This window comes from Micropterus dolomieu, linkage group LG20 (assembly GCF_021292245.1).
Source record: "Micropterus dolomieu isolate WLL.071019.BEF.003 ecotype Adirondacks linkage group LG20, ASM2129224v1, whole genome shotgun sequence".
In the NCBI taxonomy this organism is placed as follows: domain Eukaryota; kingdom Metazoa; phylum Chordata; class Actinopteri; order Centrarchiformes; family Centrarchidae; genus Micropterus; species Micropterus dolomieu.
In genome coordinates, this window is record NC_060169.1 from 27,401,827 (window position 1) to 27,420,969 (window position 19,143).

At 42.6% G+C, this 19,143-nt stretch overlaps 1 protein-coding gene across 4 annotated transcripts in view; it reads right to left on the reverse strand.

Moving 5' to 3' along the window:
- Nucleotides 1–19,143, reverse strand: part of LOC123958434 (SH2 domain-containing adapter protein F-like) — a 96,478-nt gene that overhangs the window by 66,194 nt on the left and 11,141 nt on the right. For all 4 annotated transcript variants that reach the window (XM_046031753.1, XM_046031752.1, XM_046031754.1 and 1 more), the window contains exon 2: nucleotides 14,158–14,290. In XM_046031753.1, the coding sequence (XP_045887709.1) occupies nucleotides 14,158–14,290 (133 nt within the window). The remainder of the gene's footprint in view (nucleotides 1–14,157; nucleotides 14,291–19,143) is intronic.

Genomic DNA, 19,143 nt, shown 5'->3' on the forward strand with positions numbered 1-19,143 from the left:
CCCTTCCCCCCCCCCCCCCCCCCCCCCCCGTCTTCTTACCCATTCTGGTCGACTGGTGATAGCATTCAGGTGCTGTTGCTTTTGCTCATCATTGCAGTCACAGACTCTCAATCTTCCAAACTCTCTCTCTCTTCACCAGCGATGCAGTTGAAAATAAAAAACAGTGGAAAATGACGGCCTTGACTATAGTTTCTGACTTTCATATCAAAATGATTTATGCCAGTCTAAAATGGTAGGTAAACTATTCCAACAGTCTACAATATATAAAAAAAAAGCTATAAGCCTATTTTTGGTCTACTGTTGATAGTTTCCTGATGCTCTCTTCCTGCCTGTCCTAATTCCCTTCTCCACTGACCCATGCTGACAGAAGCCTTTTGAAAGCCCTTCACTTTCATCCTCTCTCCGAATGATCCGTCTTTCTTCTCCCTTCCTCCATCCTTGCCTCCATCCCATTTTGTTCTTGCCAATGGTGTCCTGGTGGTGATGGAAAGCCTAGTCTCTCTCTGTGAGCTGCTGTCCCTAATGAGGCTCCTCAGCCGCACACCATATCAAATTAACAGGCTGCACCAACCTATTACAGCCCAAACCCAGCAGCCGGGCCTTGGGCAGAAGCTGTGCCTCACCTCATCGCACTGGCGATCCCACCTTGTGATTGATAAGATGATGCAAACAAAGAAAGCGGGGTTGGAGACAGAGGGAGTTAAACATATACACATCTGTATTTGTCCTGCAAGGAAACATATCAGCCTTTCCAATGAGTAATTATACTCTTGATGGTATAAGTAATGAGGGGAAAAGGTCACAGATTGCCTGAGTGAAGAATATCCATTTATATTCGTCGAAGCAACAGCGATAACCGGCAAAGACTCTCAAGGCCTCTCTAAAGTGCTGAACTGATAGACTAACATCACACACAGGTCATCTTCAGGCGTGCATCTATTCTCTTTAAATGTCGGATGCAAGTTATTAATTTGAATGATTTTACATTCTAGTCTTCTGGCTTAAAACACACCACTTGGAAGGGAATGAATTCACCGGAGAGTGCGCTGTAACAATCCATCTAGCTAATTGGATCTTGAATCTTGGAACACACACTTGACATGCTCTGATAAGGTTATAATCTCCCTTGTGCCGTTATGGTGCTAGTTCACTATTTTAATGAATTAGTCGCCTCAAGTTTAAGCATGGCATTCCTTTATATCTGCGAAGAAGGAGGGAACAGCGTGTGCTCTTGAACAAGCAGATGCACTGGAGTCAAAATTACAGTTAGGTGATACAGCATTCATTGGTAGATTACATATGTGTTCATTGTAGCACCTAGATGTATACAGATGTTAAAAAAGGAAAGGGTAAATGTTTAAATCAAACTACAATAATGGTTGAATTACCCTGAGAGGAGTGATAATGCAGTGTGTCTCTGGAAGAAAAACCCAGAGAAGGTCATTCCTGAATAAATGTCACCAATAAATTGGCTCCCAGAGAAAAAAAGACCCATGGGTTACATTACAAGACAACAAAGCTCCTATAAAAGAGCTTAGTCCATAGTCTATCACAGCGAAAACAGGGATGTACCAGACTATCGCCTCCTGGCTAGACTGATAGAGAGGACAAGAAGGACAGATGCAGGCAGAGAGAGAAAAGGAGATTTAATATATATATGAAATAAATGAGACCAAAAAAAGGCAATGACGATATGATAATAAAAAAAAAAAATAGGAATGGAAGAGACAAAACAAAAGAGAAAAAAAAAAGCCAGTGAGATAATGTTAAGTAGCTACATACAAGAGACTGAGAGAGAAAAACACAGACAAGCTCTGTAGAGAGCTGCAGTGCTGGTTTAAGATGACAGCTTCATCAACATGCTTCCCCAGCTACATTACTCACACTGCAATAGCAGTTACAGGTTATTCCTCTCAAACCACTCTGAAATGTAGTTCTACTACTGACAAACACAAACATAAAAGTCAGCTTTATTGCCAATTTCTCTACATGTACCAGACATGCAGAGGAATCGAAAGGACGTTTCTCACTCTCCCACTGTGAAAGTAATAAAATGCACAAAAAACAACAGAAAATATAATCTATGCAAAGACAAACAATAAAGAAGATAAACTACCTGTATATAAAATTAATTAATAATACATTAATTTTGATATAAAAGAAAATTTGCTATACGCAAAACAGCAGCAAACCAGAGGTCAAGAGGGGAGGGGGTGGAAGAGAGGGGAGTGTGTTCAGCTTCTGGACAGCTTGGTGTATAAAGCTGTCCGTGTGTCTGGTGGAGCGAGCACAGAGGCTCTGGTATCTTCTCCCAGAGGGTAGGAAGGTAAAAAGGCTTGCTGGCGTCACCCACAATCATGATCACTTTGTGGGTGAGGCGGGTCTTTTATATGTCCTGCAGGGAGGGGAGTGAGGCACCAATGATCGTTCCAGTTGTGATCACTATGCGCTGCAGTGTTTTTCTGCTGTAGTAGGTGCAGCTTCTGCCCCACAAAGTGATGCAACTGGTTAGGATGCTCTCGAAGGAGCCTCGGCAGAATATGCACATACTGGGCGAGGGGGCTCTCGCTCGTTTGAGTTTGCGGAGGAAGTACAGGCGCTGCTGGGCTTTCTTCAACAGTGATCCGGTGTTGGTGGTCCAGGAGAGGTCTTCACTGATGTGCACCCCCAGGAATTTGGTGCTGCTCACTCTCTCTACAGCAGCACCATTGATGGTCAGTGGTGAGTGTTGAGGGTATCATGCTTGGTGATGCGTCCCACCAGAGTTGTATCATCTGCAAACTTTACCATATGATTGGTGCTCTATGCACAGTCATAGACATGACCTGTGTCCATTCACCTAGCAGCTGAGGTTTCAGCTACATATCAATGGTGAATCATGACAAACAGACATGGTCGAAACATCTTTCGCTTGCAAATGTCACCGTTCCATTTTTTTATCCTGTCTTTTTCAGTGAGTTATCACTTAACATCTTCAACAAAATAAGTCTGTAATATTGACAATCATTTGTTGAAATCGGCTGCATCATTTCACTACTAATCTGAGATGACCATTACTTAGCAATAGTAATATGCAGTCTACAGTCCTTACAAACACACAACAACAAATAGTGCAAACATGCATACACTCTGCTTTGCTCCACTGTCTCTGTGTTCCGTGTCGGTATGTCTTCATGGACTTGGAAATAATCAGTTTAGTGTTGGTTTTCTTCAGTAAGCTGTTTTCTGAAATGTCATGTAAAAGACAAACCTGGTTTCTGTAATGGTTTTGGAGAATAACGAACCCTGATTTCCCAAGAAAGATTTCTCCTGGAAAATGCTGATTTCTTGGTAACCAGGTTTGTAATTGGCTTTTGCACACAGAGATCATAACGCGGCAATGCATTTTCATATTCTAAACAGTTTCATACAAAGTCTGACTGAAACTGAAAAGTAACTACACCAAGAACCTCTACAAACTGGAATATGTACTACTGACCGGGACAGGAAGCGGCATCTTCTATCACTACCATCATATTACTAACCAGGATACTACAGTGCATGTTAACGTGTTCTCCAATTACCTGTGTAACCTGCTTTCTCATGTGCTTGTAAATGTACAGAGAGCCCCACCCCCCAATCTGTTTTTCACTCACTCACACACGGACACACACACAGAGTCCAAAACAAGCCTCTGTGTGAGAGAGGATATCGGTCGTGGGTTATGATTGAAAAGCCTCGTCAAACAAAACAAGGACAAGGTGACTCCAGAACTATTGATCCGGATGCACTTAGACTGCAGATAAACATGTCCCAAAACGTAAGGTTACAGAGGAGGTCTACTCCAACACAGGCTATGAGCTTTGACTTCTCTATTAGATCGTTTGTACAGCATTTTCTCAGAAGGGTATAATGGATAAGATTTGGTTTTTCGTTTTATTTGATTTATGTTCTTGACAACAGTACAGTTTACTGGTGTCTTCTTCATTGATTTCCAGGCACTACAGCCTCACAAATCGTGCCATTGGGTGTGCATATAGCATTGCCCGGAGAACTTAATTTAATGAAGCATGTTTGTTACTTACTCTCACACGCTACCTACCGCACAGCCTGGTACACTCTGATATGCTTTGTAAGTGGTTTCAGTGGATTGTGCATTTGTGTCCCTTTGAGTGTTTATCTGATGTTCCCGTGTCCGTCATTTTTTTTTTTTTGGTGCCCATCTGTTCCTGCAGTGTCCTTCAACAGCTGCAGAGTGCTAGCCGCCCACTCGCGCACACTCACACCTAAAAGCTCTCTGTCGCTCCAGAGTGTCAACAGGCCAGATTTCCACTCCAGCTTGACTATAGCCACGGCAAATAACACAGGCCTGCCATCAGATTGGTGCCAGCCATGTCCCTGTCTATTACTAATTCACCAAGTCTGTCATTCCCGCTCTCTTTCTCTCTCTCTCTCACGAGCCAGTAAAATCAGACCAATAACCTCTAACAAGTAACTGCCTGCAACAAAGACACAAGCCACAGTCTCAAGTTCCATCACGACTTCAGGCCAAATGGATACTTGACATATCAAATGACCCAGAGGGAAGTGTGTCTGTGTGCACAACAGCTGTGTGTGCCAAGATCTATGTATGTGTGCGCGTATAAACAGAGCTCATGCGTGTGTGCTGCAGGCCCTGGGTAGCCAGCAGTGGGTATGAATTCTGCCCTGTCCTCCTCTGCAGTGGCCCAGACATGGATTAATGGTGTCATTAATCTTACCTTTAAAATGAATGACTTCAGCACCTCCAACCTGCGCCATAGTGGCTGCCCAGTGCCTCCCTCCCACCTGCATTCCAACCCCCTCTGCCCATTCAGCTGTAACGGATGGCTGGTGGGTCTGCCATCCCATCCATCCTTGGTTTGGCACAGCCTGGCACAGCAGGATATCAGAGATCAGAGTGAATGCTATGGCGACTACACACCACTTCCTCTCAGTGGTGCTGCTCCATCTGTGTGTGTGTGTGTGTGTGTGTGTGTGTGTGTGTGTGTGTGTGTGTGTGTGTGTGTGCGCGCACTCAGCTACTATGTTAGAAAATTCGCAAAGTATCCTGATCAGAGAGAGCAGGGCAAAGATAGGTCTGTCTATTTAAAGATATTCACCCCAAATTGGACAGAATTAGAAAAAATCATTAATTGTAAATCAAATGCTGGTAAAACAAAGGAAAACAAAAACCTGTGCAGACCTCTGTTGCTTGCAAACCAGTCATTATCCATGTGGAAGCACCAAATTTGGGTCCATGGCCATCTCTAGAAAAAGTATAAAAGTCTATGTAGCAGTTCTAATACTACTACTATAAGTGTTTTTCCACCCCAGAACTGCACTGTAGAAATGAAGCTGCTCAACAGTTTTGGCTTCACGAACCAGCTGTTACAAACTTTGGACTCATGTGATGCTAGGTTAATTAGAGCCTGATTATGTTTTGATAAAAAAACAAACAAAAAAAAAACCTGACTAAATTAGTTTAGTAACTTTTAGGCCATATGTGACAAATGTTTGAATCCTGCAATAATGCAGTTGTTGCTATGATGTCAGTTGGCCTTTGCCAGTGCTCATTGGAGATAGCTTCAAACAAAACTCTCAGCGCAAATCATAAGAAATAATAGTGGCTTTGCATGATTGTGCGCCTTTAAAAAAGTTCTAGGTTCCTTTAAGCTGTGTAATATTTTACAAAACGTAAAGAGCATATTTAATGCTGAGCTCTAACCAGCACTGTATGTGTCAATATCTAGTGGAAATGTCAGATACACTGACAACTGAGAAGTCTAAGCTACAGTGCTGGGCGGCATTCATCACTAAGTGAGGGGGAGGGAGGTTATCGGGCTAGAGCTAGAGCTATCTCATTTCATCAATAAGTCGTCAATCTTCCTGCTCTTCCCCTCTCCTCCCACCTCCCGCACCTTCCACTTTTCAGCTTTGCCAAATGACCCTCCACACCACAGAGGCCACTGGCCATTATCCACTAGGCCAGAGACACATAGCCATAACCCTTTGGACTGTATGTCAGTGTCAAAATCAAGGAAACAAAAACCTATTTTTAAACCATCAGTTTAGCCAGGAAATGTTGTGCTAAGCTCATGTGCTGCTTTTCAGCACGATAGAGTTACACAGCTCAGTACAATATCATTCTTCTTGTTCTGGCCACCGAGCATCACATACACATTACAGCTCCGCTCTGTGGTGATGGCGCATGGATAAGACGCCTGCCTTTGGTGTGAGAGATCCAGGTTCAATCCACCATTGTGTCCCTGAGCAGGACACTTAACCCCTAGTTGAGGCGTGCGACCTCTGACATATATAGCAACTGTAAGTCGCTTTGGATAAAAGCGTCAGCTAAATGAATCAATGTAATGTAAGTGGATATCGGTGTGACATAGTACAACAATTACACAAAGTCTCCACATGGTTCTTTCAGACATCTTGACTGGTTTTCAGTTCCTTCGACATAAACAGTTAATGAGGTGAGATCTGCTGCTGAGTCACTGGTTACAACCAAGAACTGCGCTTATTTACAAAGTGTGTCTGTTGTTCAAGAGAATTATTTAGCATACATATTGTCCTGCTCAGGGACACAACACAATTTTAAAGTTAAATTTCTTCTATGTTCTAGATCTGCTAGAGCTTTTTTCCTAATATTTGCTCCAGGCTCAACAGAAGGATTAGTGAAGAGAGCATCTCTAATCTAAACAAGTTGAAGGGAGTCTATAAGCACAAGTTACTTGGAGAACACTTTCATTGTATCATGAAACTGATATCTTTAGTTTATTATATATCAAGCTTAGTTCATATCTGTTCCATATGCTGGGAACATTAAAATGTGTATCAGGCTACACCTGCCTGCTACAATGAACAGCATATAATGGAACATCATTGCACATGATAATAATTTGTTATAAATTATCATTTGGATTACTGGAGTCTTTTAACAAACTAGCTTGATTAAACTGCACTTCCAAGTTCCAAGTTTTGGTTCACACTGGAGGGATCTCTTAACTCTTCTGTTTTAGTTGGGGTTTTGTTTTTTCATAAATTTCTGTTCTAATTACACTGTGCATTTGGCACCAAGCCCCCCCCCCCCCCCCCCCCCCCCCAAAAAAAGACCACCTGACACCAGCTCTGGCACTGTGGAGCTTTGGTTTTGCATCACTCAGAACCACCCTGTCAGATCTGTGTGTAATAACTGTCAGTCATTTCTCATGGGATCATGTAGATGTGACAAGTGGGTAGCTCGCTTCTGACAAAACCTGGCAACCACTGAATGAAGCATAGAACATGTTTCCCTGTTTTCTGTTAAATAAGTGAACACCTTGAAACTTAAACAGAACAGAAAATCTTAAAAAATACGAGTAACTAGTTGCGAACTTGAGGCAATTGTGAAAATCACCCGAAAACACATAAGCTAAAGTGTGAGGCTATAACTTGCGTAGCTGCCTTGATCATTTTGCAGCTCAAAGTAATAAATTATATTTTTATGGATGCTGTGAAATCAGCCACTGCATGTCCTTAGTTTTTACATTATAACAGAAACCACATAATCATCATGAGGTCCCTATTTTGTTTGTCTGTAGATCCCCAAATACCCTAAACAGTAGTTGTTGTGACGCGTGAGAGGAAGGAGGAGGCTAGTAATTATTCACTTCTCCGTCCAGTTTTTAGCTACTAGCCTTGCAGTCCTTGCTTATTTATAGCTGCCTATAATCAGCTAGGGAAATGCACAATTGTGTTGCTGAGGTAATTCTTGAGCAACCCTTCAAATACACCAAGGCAGATGTGACAGAGATGAGAGAGATAATTGCATGCTATACTGACAACATACTTAACCAAATTTCCCCATCTAATAGCAAAGACTTCCAGAATTCCTTAAAGAAATTCACCTTTGAGAAAGTGCTACTGACGGCTCCGGATATTCCTCAAGTTACAGCTCAGGGCAATAAAGGCAGGGTTACAGGCCAAGAAATGTGCAGCCACATGTACCTGCCTGGGGTGAGTTTTCACTCGTGTGAGTGAGTGAGGAGGAGGAGGTGGAAACCATGCCTCCATTCTCTTCTCTTAAATTTGCCCATAAAATAACGCAGAGGTGCTGTAATATGACTTTGTTCCCACTGTCACTGCCTCTAGGCCTCACTCTCTTTACTTTTCTGTTTTTGTCTCAGCCAGTCTCTCTTGCATTTCTATTTTCTACTCCCTTTGTTGCTACTTTCCCTTTCTCTGCCTTTATTCCCCCTTCACCATCCCTCTTTCAGTCTCCCCACCCCTGAACATGTTCTCTCACCCACTCAGGCCTCTGCCAAACTGGTAATGGTCCTGGCATTTATACTGTGGAGCCAACAGGGGGCTTAGCGCCACACTATCATGATTAACTGAAATAATCAACTCCATTGCTAATGACTCATCTCCTTGGCACTGGATGGTAGTCTTCACATCATTGGGAGTGCAGTGCAGGAGGTGCCAGTGCCTGAAGAAATTTCCCAGCACATTTCTCAGACAGAGGGAAAGAGAAATAGCAAACACCCATCTAGCGTGAGTCAACCATTATGGAAAACATCAAGGTTTTGCCCTCTGGGTATTCTGGCCCTGTTGCACAACTTTCCTGCCGTAAATGACTGAGCATGGACTGAAAGATGGGATGAGGACAAATTGAGGTTAGAACTTTGACACGGCATGTAATAAATTTACCACTGGCGTAAAGTATTTCACACCGGAGGGGTTATTTCGGTCTGAACCCCCCCGCCCCCACACACACACACACACACACACACACACACACACACACACACCTTAACACACACTTTTGGTGCAGTGGCGTGGCTGTGGCTTGAGGACTGGCAAGCGGACCGGACTGAAGTGTGTTTGTTCAGGAGAGCTCAATCATGCAAGCCTTTTGCACAACAGGCCTCCTCTGCACTGTGGGAAAACTCTCACGTGTCTTTGTCTTTGTCTGCCGGCCTGGCTGTCTGACTGGGGAGTATGACGAAGAGTGTGTGTTCATTGAGAAATGGCTTGACGCAGACTTTCCCGCAGTACTAGCCCGCCCCCTTGTACCTGTCAGTGTAACAAGTCTCAACAGTTGCAACAATGTGGGAACGGAGTCAAGTAGAGCAGATAAAGTAACATTGCAAAAGTTGATTCTGGACTTTCTTCCGACAGCTGCTCTTGTGATAAGGCGCTGCTGCTTGCATTGAGGTATGCATGGAATGGCCATGCTGACAGCTGATGAGGTATGTGTGTGTGTCGCAGTGATTGATCGTGGTGTGTTTATATGTTCGAAAGAGACAACGAGATATAGAAAGAAGGTTATATGAGTGTGAAATCTGTTGTGAACTTGCACACATTCAAAATACGTACACCCACATATAAGCTACACACATTCAATACAATAACTCAGCATGCCAGAACACCACCTGACAATGAGAAGAAAAACTTCCTCTCCCAGGCTCACTCACACACACATGCCAAACACACGTTCAACAGACTTACATGGATACAAAGATAGCACATGCAATAGCCGATGCGCGTAGACATGACAAACATTCAAGGCACTCTGGAAATGTTGTAAAGACAGAGTGGCCGTGCACATGTCTTCAAATAACTGCAGGTGGTGCAGTAAGCCCCGGGCCGGCAACCAGTGTGGAACAACTTATGGGGGAGGGGGGTGGGGTTGCTGGCTTTTCAGGTTAAGGAAGTCGTGACATGCCCCTCCAGCGGGCCCATAAATCTGCCGGCTCAGCCTCACTAAGGATGGCTCTTGGGAGAGACAGACATGGAGCACACACACGTACACAAGCATGAGTGCCAGCCAGTTCAGCTCACACACACACAAAGTCAAGTGCACATGCACGAGCGTGTGTGTGCCAACAAACACAAGCACTCAGACAGCAGTAGTGCACACTCCATTATGTAAACGGCTGTGGCACTTTTCGCCTTAGGCCTTGCATGCCACACCTCCCGCAATGTGGTTGAGTACATCTGTTTGTGTGTGTAAAGTGTGAATGTTGTGTAATCAAGTGATTATAATTGTATCTTCAAAATAGCACATCCGGTTGCGACAGACCTTAACTATACTGTAAACTTAATAAACATATGACTCTTTGTGATTTAATAATAAAGCAACGCGTTTATTTGGTCCCTTTGTGTGGGTGGGGCCTTAGGCTTATTTTGGTTGGTTGGCTTTTAAATCCAAGTTTTAAGAATAAAAAACAATAGAGGAACTGCTACTTGGAATACCTAGCAGGTGTACTTGCACAAAGCAGTGTGCTTTGAAATTAACTTCCTTTCGTGAACAATAATGGTGTAGAGGATTAGTCGACTTGAAAGACTATTAGGAGCTTCTTATAGATTTTTAAACATTTCTATTCAAACTAATGCTCAATGAATGGAATCACACCAGCAAAAAAATAGAACATGCAGATATCCGATTGGCTGTTTATGGGCAGTGGCTTTTCTTGTGCAACAAGCTTTTTGTTTGCTCATCTCTATAGAAAATGAAATGCCTCACTGTAACTTGTAGATCATATTGCTTGCAGTGAATACATGGTAAAGTATAACCAATCAGGTTGTTTACCTCCTGAGCCTGCAATGGCTTATCAAATGCTAAATACAAGGCAAAGGGGGAGTGTGAAAAAGCATTTTCTAATCAGTATAAGAGTACAGACTGACCTCATGCTTGCTGCTCACAATGACGTCAGAGTGATTGTACAAATTAAGCTAGGTTTGGAAATAAAACATTTGCATTCAAATGATTTCAAGAAACCTACAGCAGCAATAACATTTAAATTACATGTTCAGCTAATATCCTAACAACAATAATTTTACCTGTAGTTCATTTGTTAGCATTTTACTGGGTGGTTTTTACTGGGAATAACCTTCTGCCAGAGAGGAAGTGATTTGTCTTAAGTTATGTGTCTTGAAAAACAGAATTTGCTGAAAAGCACTGACAACTGCAGATTTTGTAACTAAAAAGGCAAGTCTTTATAGAGGCTCAAAACCATACACGCTTTATCACTGCGACTCCCTAACTGCAACAAGCAATATTCACACAGTTTTCTCTGGATAATTGTGATACGTACCTCATGTAAATTAGATTGTTAGAGAGACTTTTCAATCCATGGAATCATTTATGGAACAGCTTAGTCACACTATTGCTTTAGGGCTTACCTACTCTACTGTCACCCTCTAATCTCTGCTAAAGGCAGTGCAAAACCACAAGTGATTACTCAGCAATAAAGATACTACTCGGAGGTGCCCAGTTCCAAGAGGTTATTACATGCAAGTGCTTCTGCATGTGTCAGAAAACATGGAAATATGAACTACAAAGAGGGCTTTCCCAAGCTAATAAGCAAGATTGATATCAAGGTCTCTTATGCAGGAAATTATAAATATCAGCAGATACTGATAACTAAAATACCGTGATTGTTCGAAAGATTTAATAAAAAAAACTTAAGTGGCACGACAACAACGTATGCGTGTGTCTGTTGTGACAGCAGTAAATCTTGTGCTGAAACCTGAAACCTAAAGATCGTCTGTGAAGACAAACTACAAAACTCCAGTCTGATTTATTTCCAGTCTACTTCTTAGAATTAAGTTGGAAGCCCTTTTTATAAGAAGTTACACACCTTTGAGTTTTACAAGTTGAGACAGTTAAAGTCCGTTTTATGAGGAGGTAGACGAACCGTTTTAAAGATGATATAATTTTGGCTGGTGGTAAATTAAAAACTTGCTCTGACAGCCATTAATAGAAAAGTTTCTGTTGTGTTGGCATGTTTGGGGTTTTGTGTCCATCTGCGCCCATCTGTGAAAGCAAGTGATGAGAAGAGAAGAAGGCTTTTAGAGCTACGGCTTTCTACAGTCAACAGTCTGAGAGGAGCTAAAGAAAAATCAAGTATTGTTAACAGTGCAGGTTGTCATTGAAAAAATAAAACGTGCCTTGCCTGGAGAGTGAAAGAGATGACAAAGAGCAATAGTGACAGAATGAGAGAGAGATGCAAGCCTCTAGCTTCACATGAGCAGTTTGGTTCAGTGCTGCAGCCCATGCAGTGGTTCCTCCCTTCTTTTTAGCCAGCTAAATTCTGAGTGTGCAGTTCTGCCTGACCAATTTGCTGTCAGTATGAGAGATGCAGCAATTACTCTATATCCATAGTCAGTATACTGATGTATTGGTGCACGCGTGGTGCTGTGAGGAAAGAGCAGCACCTGACCCTCATTACATCATTGAAGTACCCTCGGCCAAGGCGCTTAACCCCCTACTGCATCAGTGCGGCCGAACTGGGCAGCATCCAAGTGTGAATGTGCATAATTGTGTGAATTTGGAGCAAGGTGTTGTTGAAAAAGAGCATTCATGCTGGGTGTTTTAATCCTAGATACATAAATGTTGAAGGAAATCAGCAACACTACCTGCTATTGCTACACTCCTAACATACCAGTGACACATAAAATGTGGGTTTTTGGTGCAGTTATCAAATATTATACCCTGAATCATTATTATGTATGCTTCTATAAACATGATTAATATTACATTCTAACCCATAGTTATCAATATGGCCGGTCAGAGTTACTTCTGTCAGACATTTGATGAAATTTTTCTATAGACATTTGACATGCAGTTGAATATATCAAATATTACTCCTCCTCAAATCATGGCATACCTCTGTGCCTGCATGTTTGATTTAATTGCATTATTTAATGCTAGTGAAACCACTCGTCCATGGCAAAAAATCTATGGATCATAATGAATATTAAAAGGATGACAGTAGAGCCAAGGAAATCCACTATAACAGCTATATTTAAAACAGCACTCTGCCAGCTCAGTCAAAACAGCGGAAAAGAAGAAAAAAGACAATCAATAGATATGATGGATAAAAGCAGGCAGCCTGAAAACAACACCAACACAGTCGTTTGTTGTAGTTGTTTCTGGTTGCATATGTCTTGTCTCTGAAACCTGAAGATTTCATCAGATTAAACAGACAATTGCTGCCAGCGTAGTTTAGTTTGTCAATACAGCCAAATGAAAAACTGTGTCGAGTTGAATAAAAAAAAGCACACAAAAAACTGGAATGAGTTCAAGTTTCAAGTGATACCACAAAATGCCATGCTCGGATCTCTCCACCTGAGAGAGGCGATAAATCTTGAGTTTTCGTACTCAGCTGAGGCAATGACTGGACCAGAGGTCAAACCAGTAAGACAGATGAAAACAAGAGATCGTCTGGAGGCCCATTAAAAGAAAATTGCAGAGAAGGGACAGAGACATGTTCTGCCTTTGTGGGAGCAATGGGAGCGAGTGTGTATGTGCGTTTATTTGAGTACAGTGTGCGCGGGAGGGTGAGAGGTACCGATATATTGTAGATGATATATGACTGTATCAGTATATCAAAGCTTAAATATTGATGTCTTGTATTCATCCATGTTCCAGAAACATCCATTTGAGGCCTGACAGTCATACAAAATTGTTTTTGCAACATTCCTTTCTTAGGTACTATGGTCTGTTTAGAAGAGGAAACCAGCTGCTACATGTTAAGTTTTGTCCAGATTTTGCATAATGTCTCTTCTCTTTCTGCACATTCTTTGTCCTTTGTCATTGCTGTGCTCCCTTAGCCACGGAATTAATGTGCACTGTGACAAAGCTGTGTGGAGAATGTGGTTCAACTGAATTCTTATGTTAGCACATAGCTATTGTCTCAAAAAAAAAAGCCTTCCTGGAAATCCCAGCAAGTGGCCGTCTCCATATGCACACAGTTCAGCGGAATAAAAAAAACCCACTTCTCTCTTTATTGTTCTTATACCTCTGAGCTGTGTTTTTAAATCACTTATGGGCTTGTATGATTTCTGGGGGTAAGGTCACTGCGTTTGAAAATTTCTTGAAATCTTTCATGACACACAGGTCATTTTTGCTCTGCTGCGCCAGTCATGTAAAGCGGCATTATGTCGATTGAGCCTCTTCATTAACTTCCAGGTTGGAAGCATATGGCCCAAGCACCATGCATACTAATTAATACTCCCCCTGGACATGACTCCATACAATATGAAGTCATAGCAAAGACAAAAATCATTTACTTGTCACTTAACCTGCAATTACTGAAGGTCTGAAGATGTATGTAAGGTGGCTGGGAGACACAAAAATGAAAACCGATTCAAAGTTTGATCTACCTGCCATCATCTTCTGGGCCTCATATGGCTCCATGTAGCCATCATTCTCAGTTGTCACTTTTTCCACACAGGTCTGAGTGCCACCAGCCTGCTCAGCATCGAAAGGGTCCGCATAGTCTTCAAGGATAATGAGCTGCAGAAGAAAAGAAAAAAAAAAACAAGGAAAGGTGAGATGGAGGGAGGGAGAAAAGTGAAATAGCAAGAGGGGAATTCATTTTGCCGCTCTGCTGAACACTACAACATGGGTTCGGTGTCAGGAGAGCTGTTTGACAGATACTGCTGTGGCCCAGGACAGGACCAAGTGATATCCACCGAGGCAGGCCGGGAGATAAAAGGAGAAACACATAAATAACATCCCACCTCTGTATGCTTCAGCACACCACCACAATGTCTCAGGTTTTAGCCTTACAGCACGCTCACTGCTACTGCTGGTCTGCCTAATTATACGATAGCCCAGTGACAGGCCTACATTTCAAAAGTAGAGGAAAGAAGACCACAACTGCTCAACTTTCTTAAGAGAAACAATTTGGCAGATTTATAGAGAGCTGGCAGTGAGCCACGGCTAATTGCAGTCTTGCTCTTTTGCTGAGCATTTTGTGCAGTAGATGGCAATTAGGTGAACGTCCAGAGACCCAGAAATACAGCTCAAACCTTTAGGGAGCAGAGTAGCAGTCCGCGTCTATGGTGCCTTGGGGGGATAGTTGTTTTCTTGAAATGTTTGCTTCATCTACCAGGACACCACTTTAAAAGTAAAGATCTTTCCTTTAAAGGAAAATAAACTCCCATCTGAGCCACCTGACCTCTTGGACACTGCATCCACTGAGTGGTGACTGCAGGAGTACGGGCCAGCTGTTTTCTCTGTTGAGACTCCTGACAGTCTAGTCCTGCCAATCAGTGGGTAGATGAGAAGGGCACCGCATGTTCTGTAACTTGGCAACATTTTATAAAAGGGTTTCAAACAAATAAGGAAACGCTTATGCATACACCTAAGCGAGCATGTAAACACGTACATGACTGGCACTACACCCTATGAGTCATGTGTAACAGGAAGGGATTTGGTCTCATTATAAACAAGCTCATCACTCATCTGGTGGATGAGGCCTGGGCGGGGCAGACTGGAGGTGGACCAAGCCTCATGCCCGCCGTACGGTGCCTCCACCTAGCCAGCTTTCCTGAGAGCGACCGCTGTCCATCTTTGCCACAGAGGGAGCACACTTCCCAGAAGCTAACACCATAATGCAGGCCACCCATGAGAGCGCCACACACACACACACACACACACACACACACACACACACACACCCCTGCCAAGCATCAGGAAAGCAAGTAAGAAGAGAGAGTTTGAAGGGTTCAGCTGGGAAAGCACCAACATTTTTATAGTACTGGTCGAGGTCAGGTGTCAGCACAGTCAGGACAGTCAGGATTTTTTTTTTAAAGCTTTCCAAAAAAAATCTCCGTGTTAAATGTTAGAAAGTTTACTAGGGACAATTTGTAAGCCGCTTAGAGACAAGGAAATGCTGGCAGCTATATTCCTGCACAGATCATCTCCACTATACATGGATTAGGAAATAATAGCAAAGGAAGTAAGTACCACGGATGTGTTTCACAGCAGCTACTGTGTGTTAAATCCGCCTTCTTCAATATTCCCTCTCCATCTGTTTTGGGGAAAATAACTAGGACCTTTTTTTTTCTGCCACAGCATAATTATGGGTTCCTCGAATGTTTTGCTTCTGTGAATTCAAGCAGGGGTAAAAATCCAATACAAACATTGTCCTGGTTTGTTTTTGTGAAGCATAAATATACATATTTCCCTCACAAGTTGAATTCAAATTCAGCCGTTCAAATAAGCAACATCTATGCGCCCCCAGAGACCCCAAAACTCTCTGCAAATCATCATTACAGCCACAGTGTCATTACCATCTCGCACCTTGTTGCGTAGAAACTCAGCCATCAGTAATCATAGCGAGTGCCAAACCCACCTCAGATACAGTCACTGCAAACACAGCCCAAAGAGTAAGTAACCCTCACAAAAGCAAAACAAAACATATGAATCATCTAAATGGGAGGCCTAAATGAGGCCAGTGCCCATTTGACTGCGGTCCACATACTGTAGCAAAGTGGCTCGAGGTTTGAGACCAAAGCCCACAAATGTGACAGAACACTCCAAACGCTGTATCTTACACTCTCAGAGGCAGCTTGAGATGACAGAAGTAGTTTACATATTCCCCCAGAGTGAGGTTTTAGCAGAGCTCACACCTTAAACGTCTACCACCTTACTCACCTTACCACTCATGTCATGCATCTTCATGAGCCAAAGAATGTTTGGGCATGTTTCAGGAAGGAACGGCTCAATCACTTATTGAGTTATGTGTGGAGCCACTCCAAAACACATGACATCATCTTTTTGCCTTTCCTGTTGACATAATGTAGCACAGATAAAGGGCGGGGTATGTGATGAAAAAATCTGATAGCATCAGACAGAGTGATGTCTTGGGATGAAATGCAATCAGGGATAAAAACCAAAGCTTGGATTCAAGACTCAAACACTACGCTTTGCTTGGCCTTTAGTTTAGGCCTGATATCCAACAGGCTTCCTGCCCATAAGTGGTTAATGTTTATGGCTTGGAAATTCTGGTTTGGTAATGTCTAAAGTAGAATGGTACGAGAGGGCAGAGAACACTTCACTTAAAATCCAATGTTTCACTATCCCAAACAATCAAAATCAGGCTAAATCAAAGTCTAACAGGCGGTTGCTCTGAAAGCAAAACAGGAATCGGCAATCAGTCACAAGTGGCTCTTGGTTTAACATTCTGCAGAGGCTGAAGGGCTTTTGGACAATACATAATTTTTACTTCAAAATACTCTGTTGTGAAAGTAACTAATTAAATATCTAAAACAAGGATTTCTCACTTCAAACGCTGTCTGATTTAAGGAATACATCTACAGCCGTTGTACACTGTGGACATCTTGATTCTGGCCCCCATGTCCAAACGTACTTAAAGCTTTGTGTTTAAAACATTTTGAAAGTTTGTCATCAAACAGCTAACTCTATAAAAAAAAAAAAAAAAAAGAATCAGATTTAACAGGCATGTGTATATTTAGCTCCGAGCTGGGCAGTAAAAGCTCTTTTCAGCACCCGGCTCATGTTCTTATTCCAATCAGTAAGGAAAGTATAGTTTTCTTTTCCCAACAAAAGCAGAGGTAAGCTGATGACAAACCAGTTCCCAGTATGGTTTCTTTTTGATTGAAAATTAAACAAAAAGTTAGTCATAGAATGAAGTGGTCTCTTGCGGTTCCACTTCCATTTTGAATGTGTTACTCAATATTATTGCAGTAGTGTAGACGACTAACAGCAGTTTGTTTGTGTAGGAAGTACCTTTTTATCAAGGGGGATTTCAGATCTGCATGGTCATTATCAGCTTCACCCTGTGTGTCATATTTATACCTTTACAAACCAGTAATGTGTACATCTACAGCATTCTACTGTCACCCAATAGCAGACAACTATGTTATTAATTCCTACGCAGATCCATCCTGGGCATCCGGGGATTTGAACCATCGACAATTTAGATCATCATACTGTCTCCGTAAGGCGCCATCACCCAGCTGCTGCAGCCTCACTCATGTTTGGGTGGAGGAGGAGGTTAATATTTCCAAATTGTTCCAATGTGTCCTTCCTGTCCCACTGCACTAATGACGATTCAACAGCAGGAGGAGCATGGGGTTGCGAGGAGAGGGGTGCTAGAGAGCGGCGGCGGAGCCCGGGGACACACCATCTGCCTTGTGGCATGCCAGGGTGTGTCAGGACTGCAGCCAAGCCACACTTGTCATGAAAGCAAAATCAGCAAAAGACTGCACTGCCTCAATACATCAGGTCTGTGCCAAGCTGCGCTGCAAGCCTATGTGAATCTCACAAATCCACCTCACAGGCTTAGTCCATGTCCCTGTGCTAGCTGGGTCCTTTACTGGTCTGCAGCATAGGGAGAGAACTCACTTAATTACTTTCATTCCACAGCTCAGATCCCAGGTTGGGCATGTCTTACACCTGCCAGAGCTCTGGCAACTCACAATGGCGAGAGCAACAGACTTCTTGAAATGCATTGCGGCTGTCAGGCAATGAAGCCGATTTTAAATCAGGAGACTATAACAGGCACCTGCCACTTTGGCTCAATGTTCGACGATGCTAGAGGTTGTAGGATTACAATTCGATTGGGCCCCTTTCTTCCATTAGAAGTGAGAAAAAGTGGGCTGCAATTCTCCTGTTGCACTCTTAATAATGGAGAGAGAGTGGGTTCGGCTGGCTCATCAGCTAATCAGCAGATAAGGAATAAAAATTTCATTAGTTGAAATTTGAGCACGGCTGGAAATTTGGTTATAATAATTAGAAAATAGGCTGCAACATTTCTCTTTGTCCGCATTCTGAGCAAGCTACATGTCCAGTGTTGGCATTTAGAACCATAAACAACCATAAGCAAATGTAATATACCGCAGGTTGATGATTTCACCAGGCGATAACCAGATAAACACGTTTAGACATACATGAAAATAAAGACTAGTCTCACTCCTGCTGAGTGAGTGCAGACAGGAATATGATATTAATGTCATGGCTGGTCCAGGAAGGATTGAATGCTTCAAGGTTGAAGCTCCTCTGAGACTGCCATAGCAGTGAGCAGGCTGTAGAATGACGGGGAAAAAAAGAAAAAAAGAAAGGACGACTGACGCGTGTGATTTATGTCTCACGCCATGAGGGATTTCAGCCACTGATAACCTAATACAACTCAGTGCTTAGCAGCTCAATTGCATTAAGGCATTTCAGAAGGCTTTTTTTTGCTGGCATTGCTCTTTTGTTCTTCAGTGTAACAAAAAAAGACAACCTGCCATGATTATGAGGACAGAAAGCCACTTTAAAGAGAGGAAAAGAGGGGAGAGAAGACAAACGTATGCATGCATAACGTATGTTTACCCTTGTTGGATGGAAACTGTTTA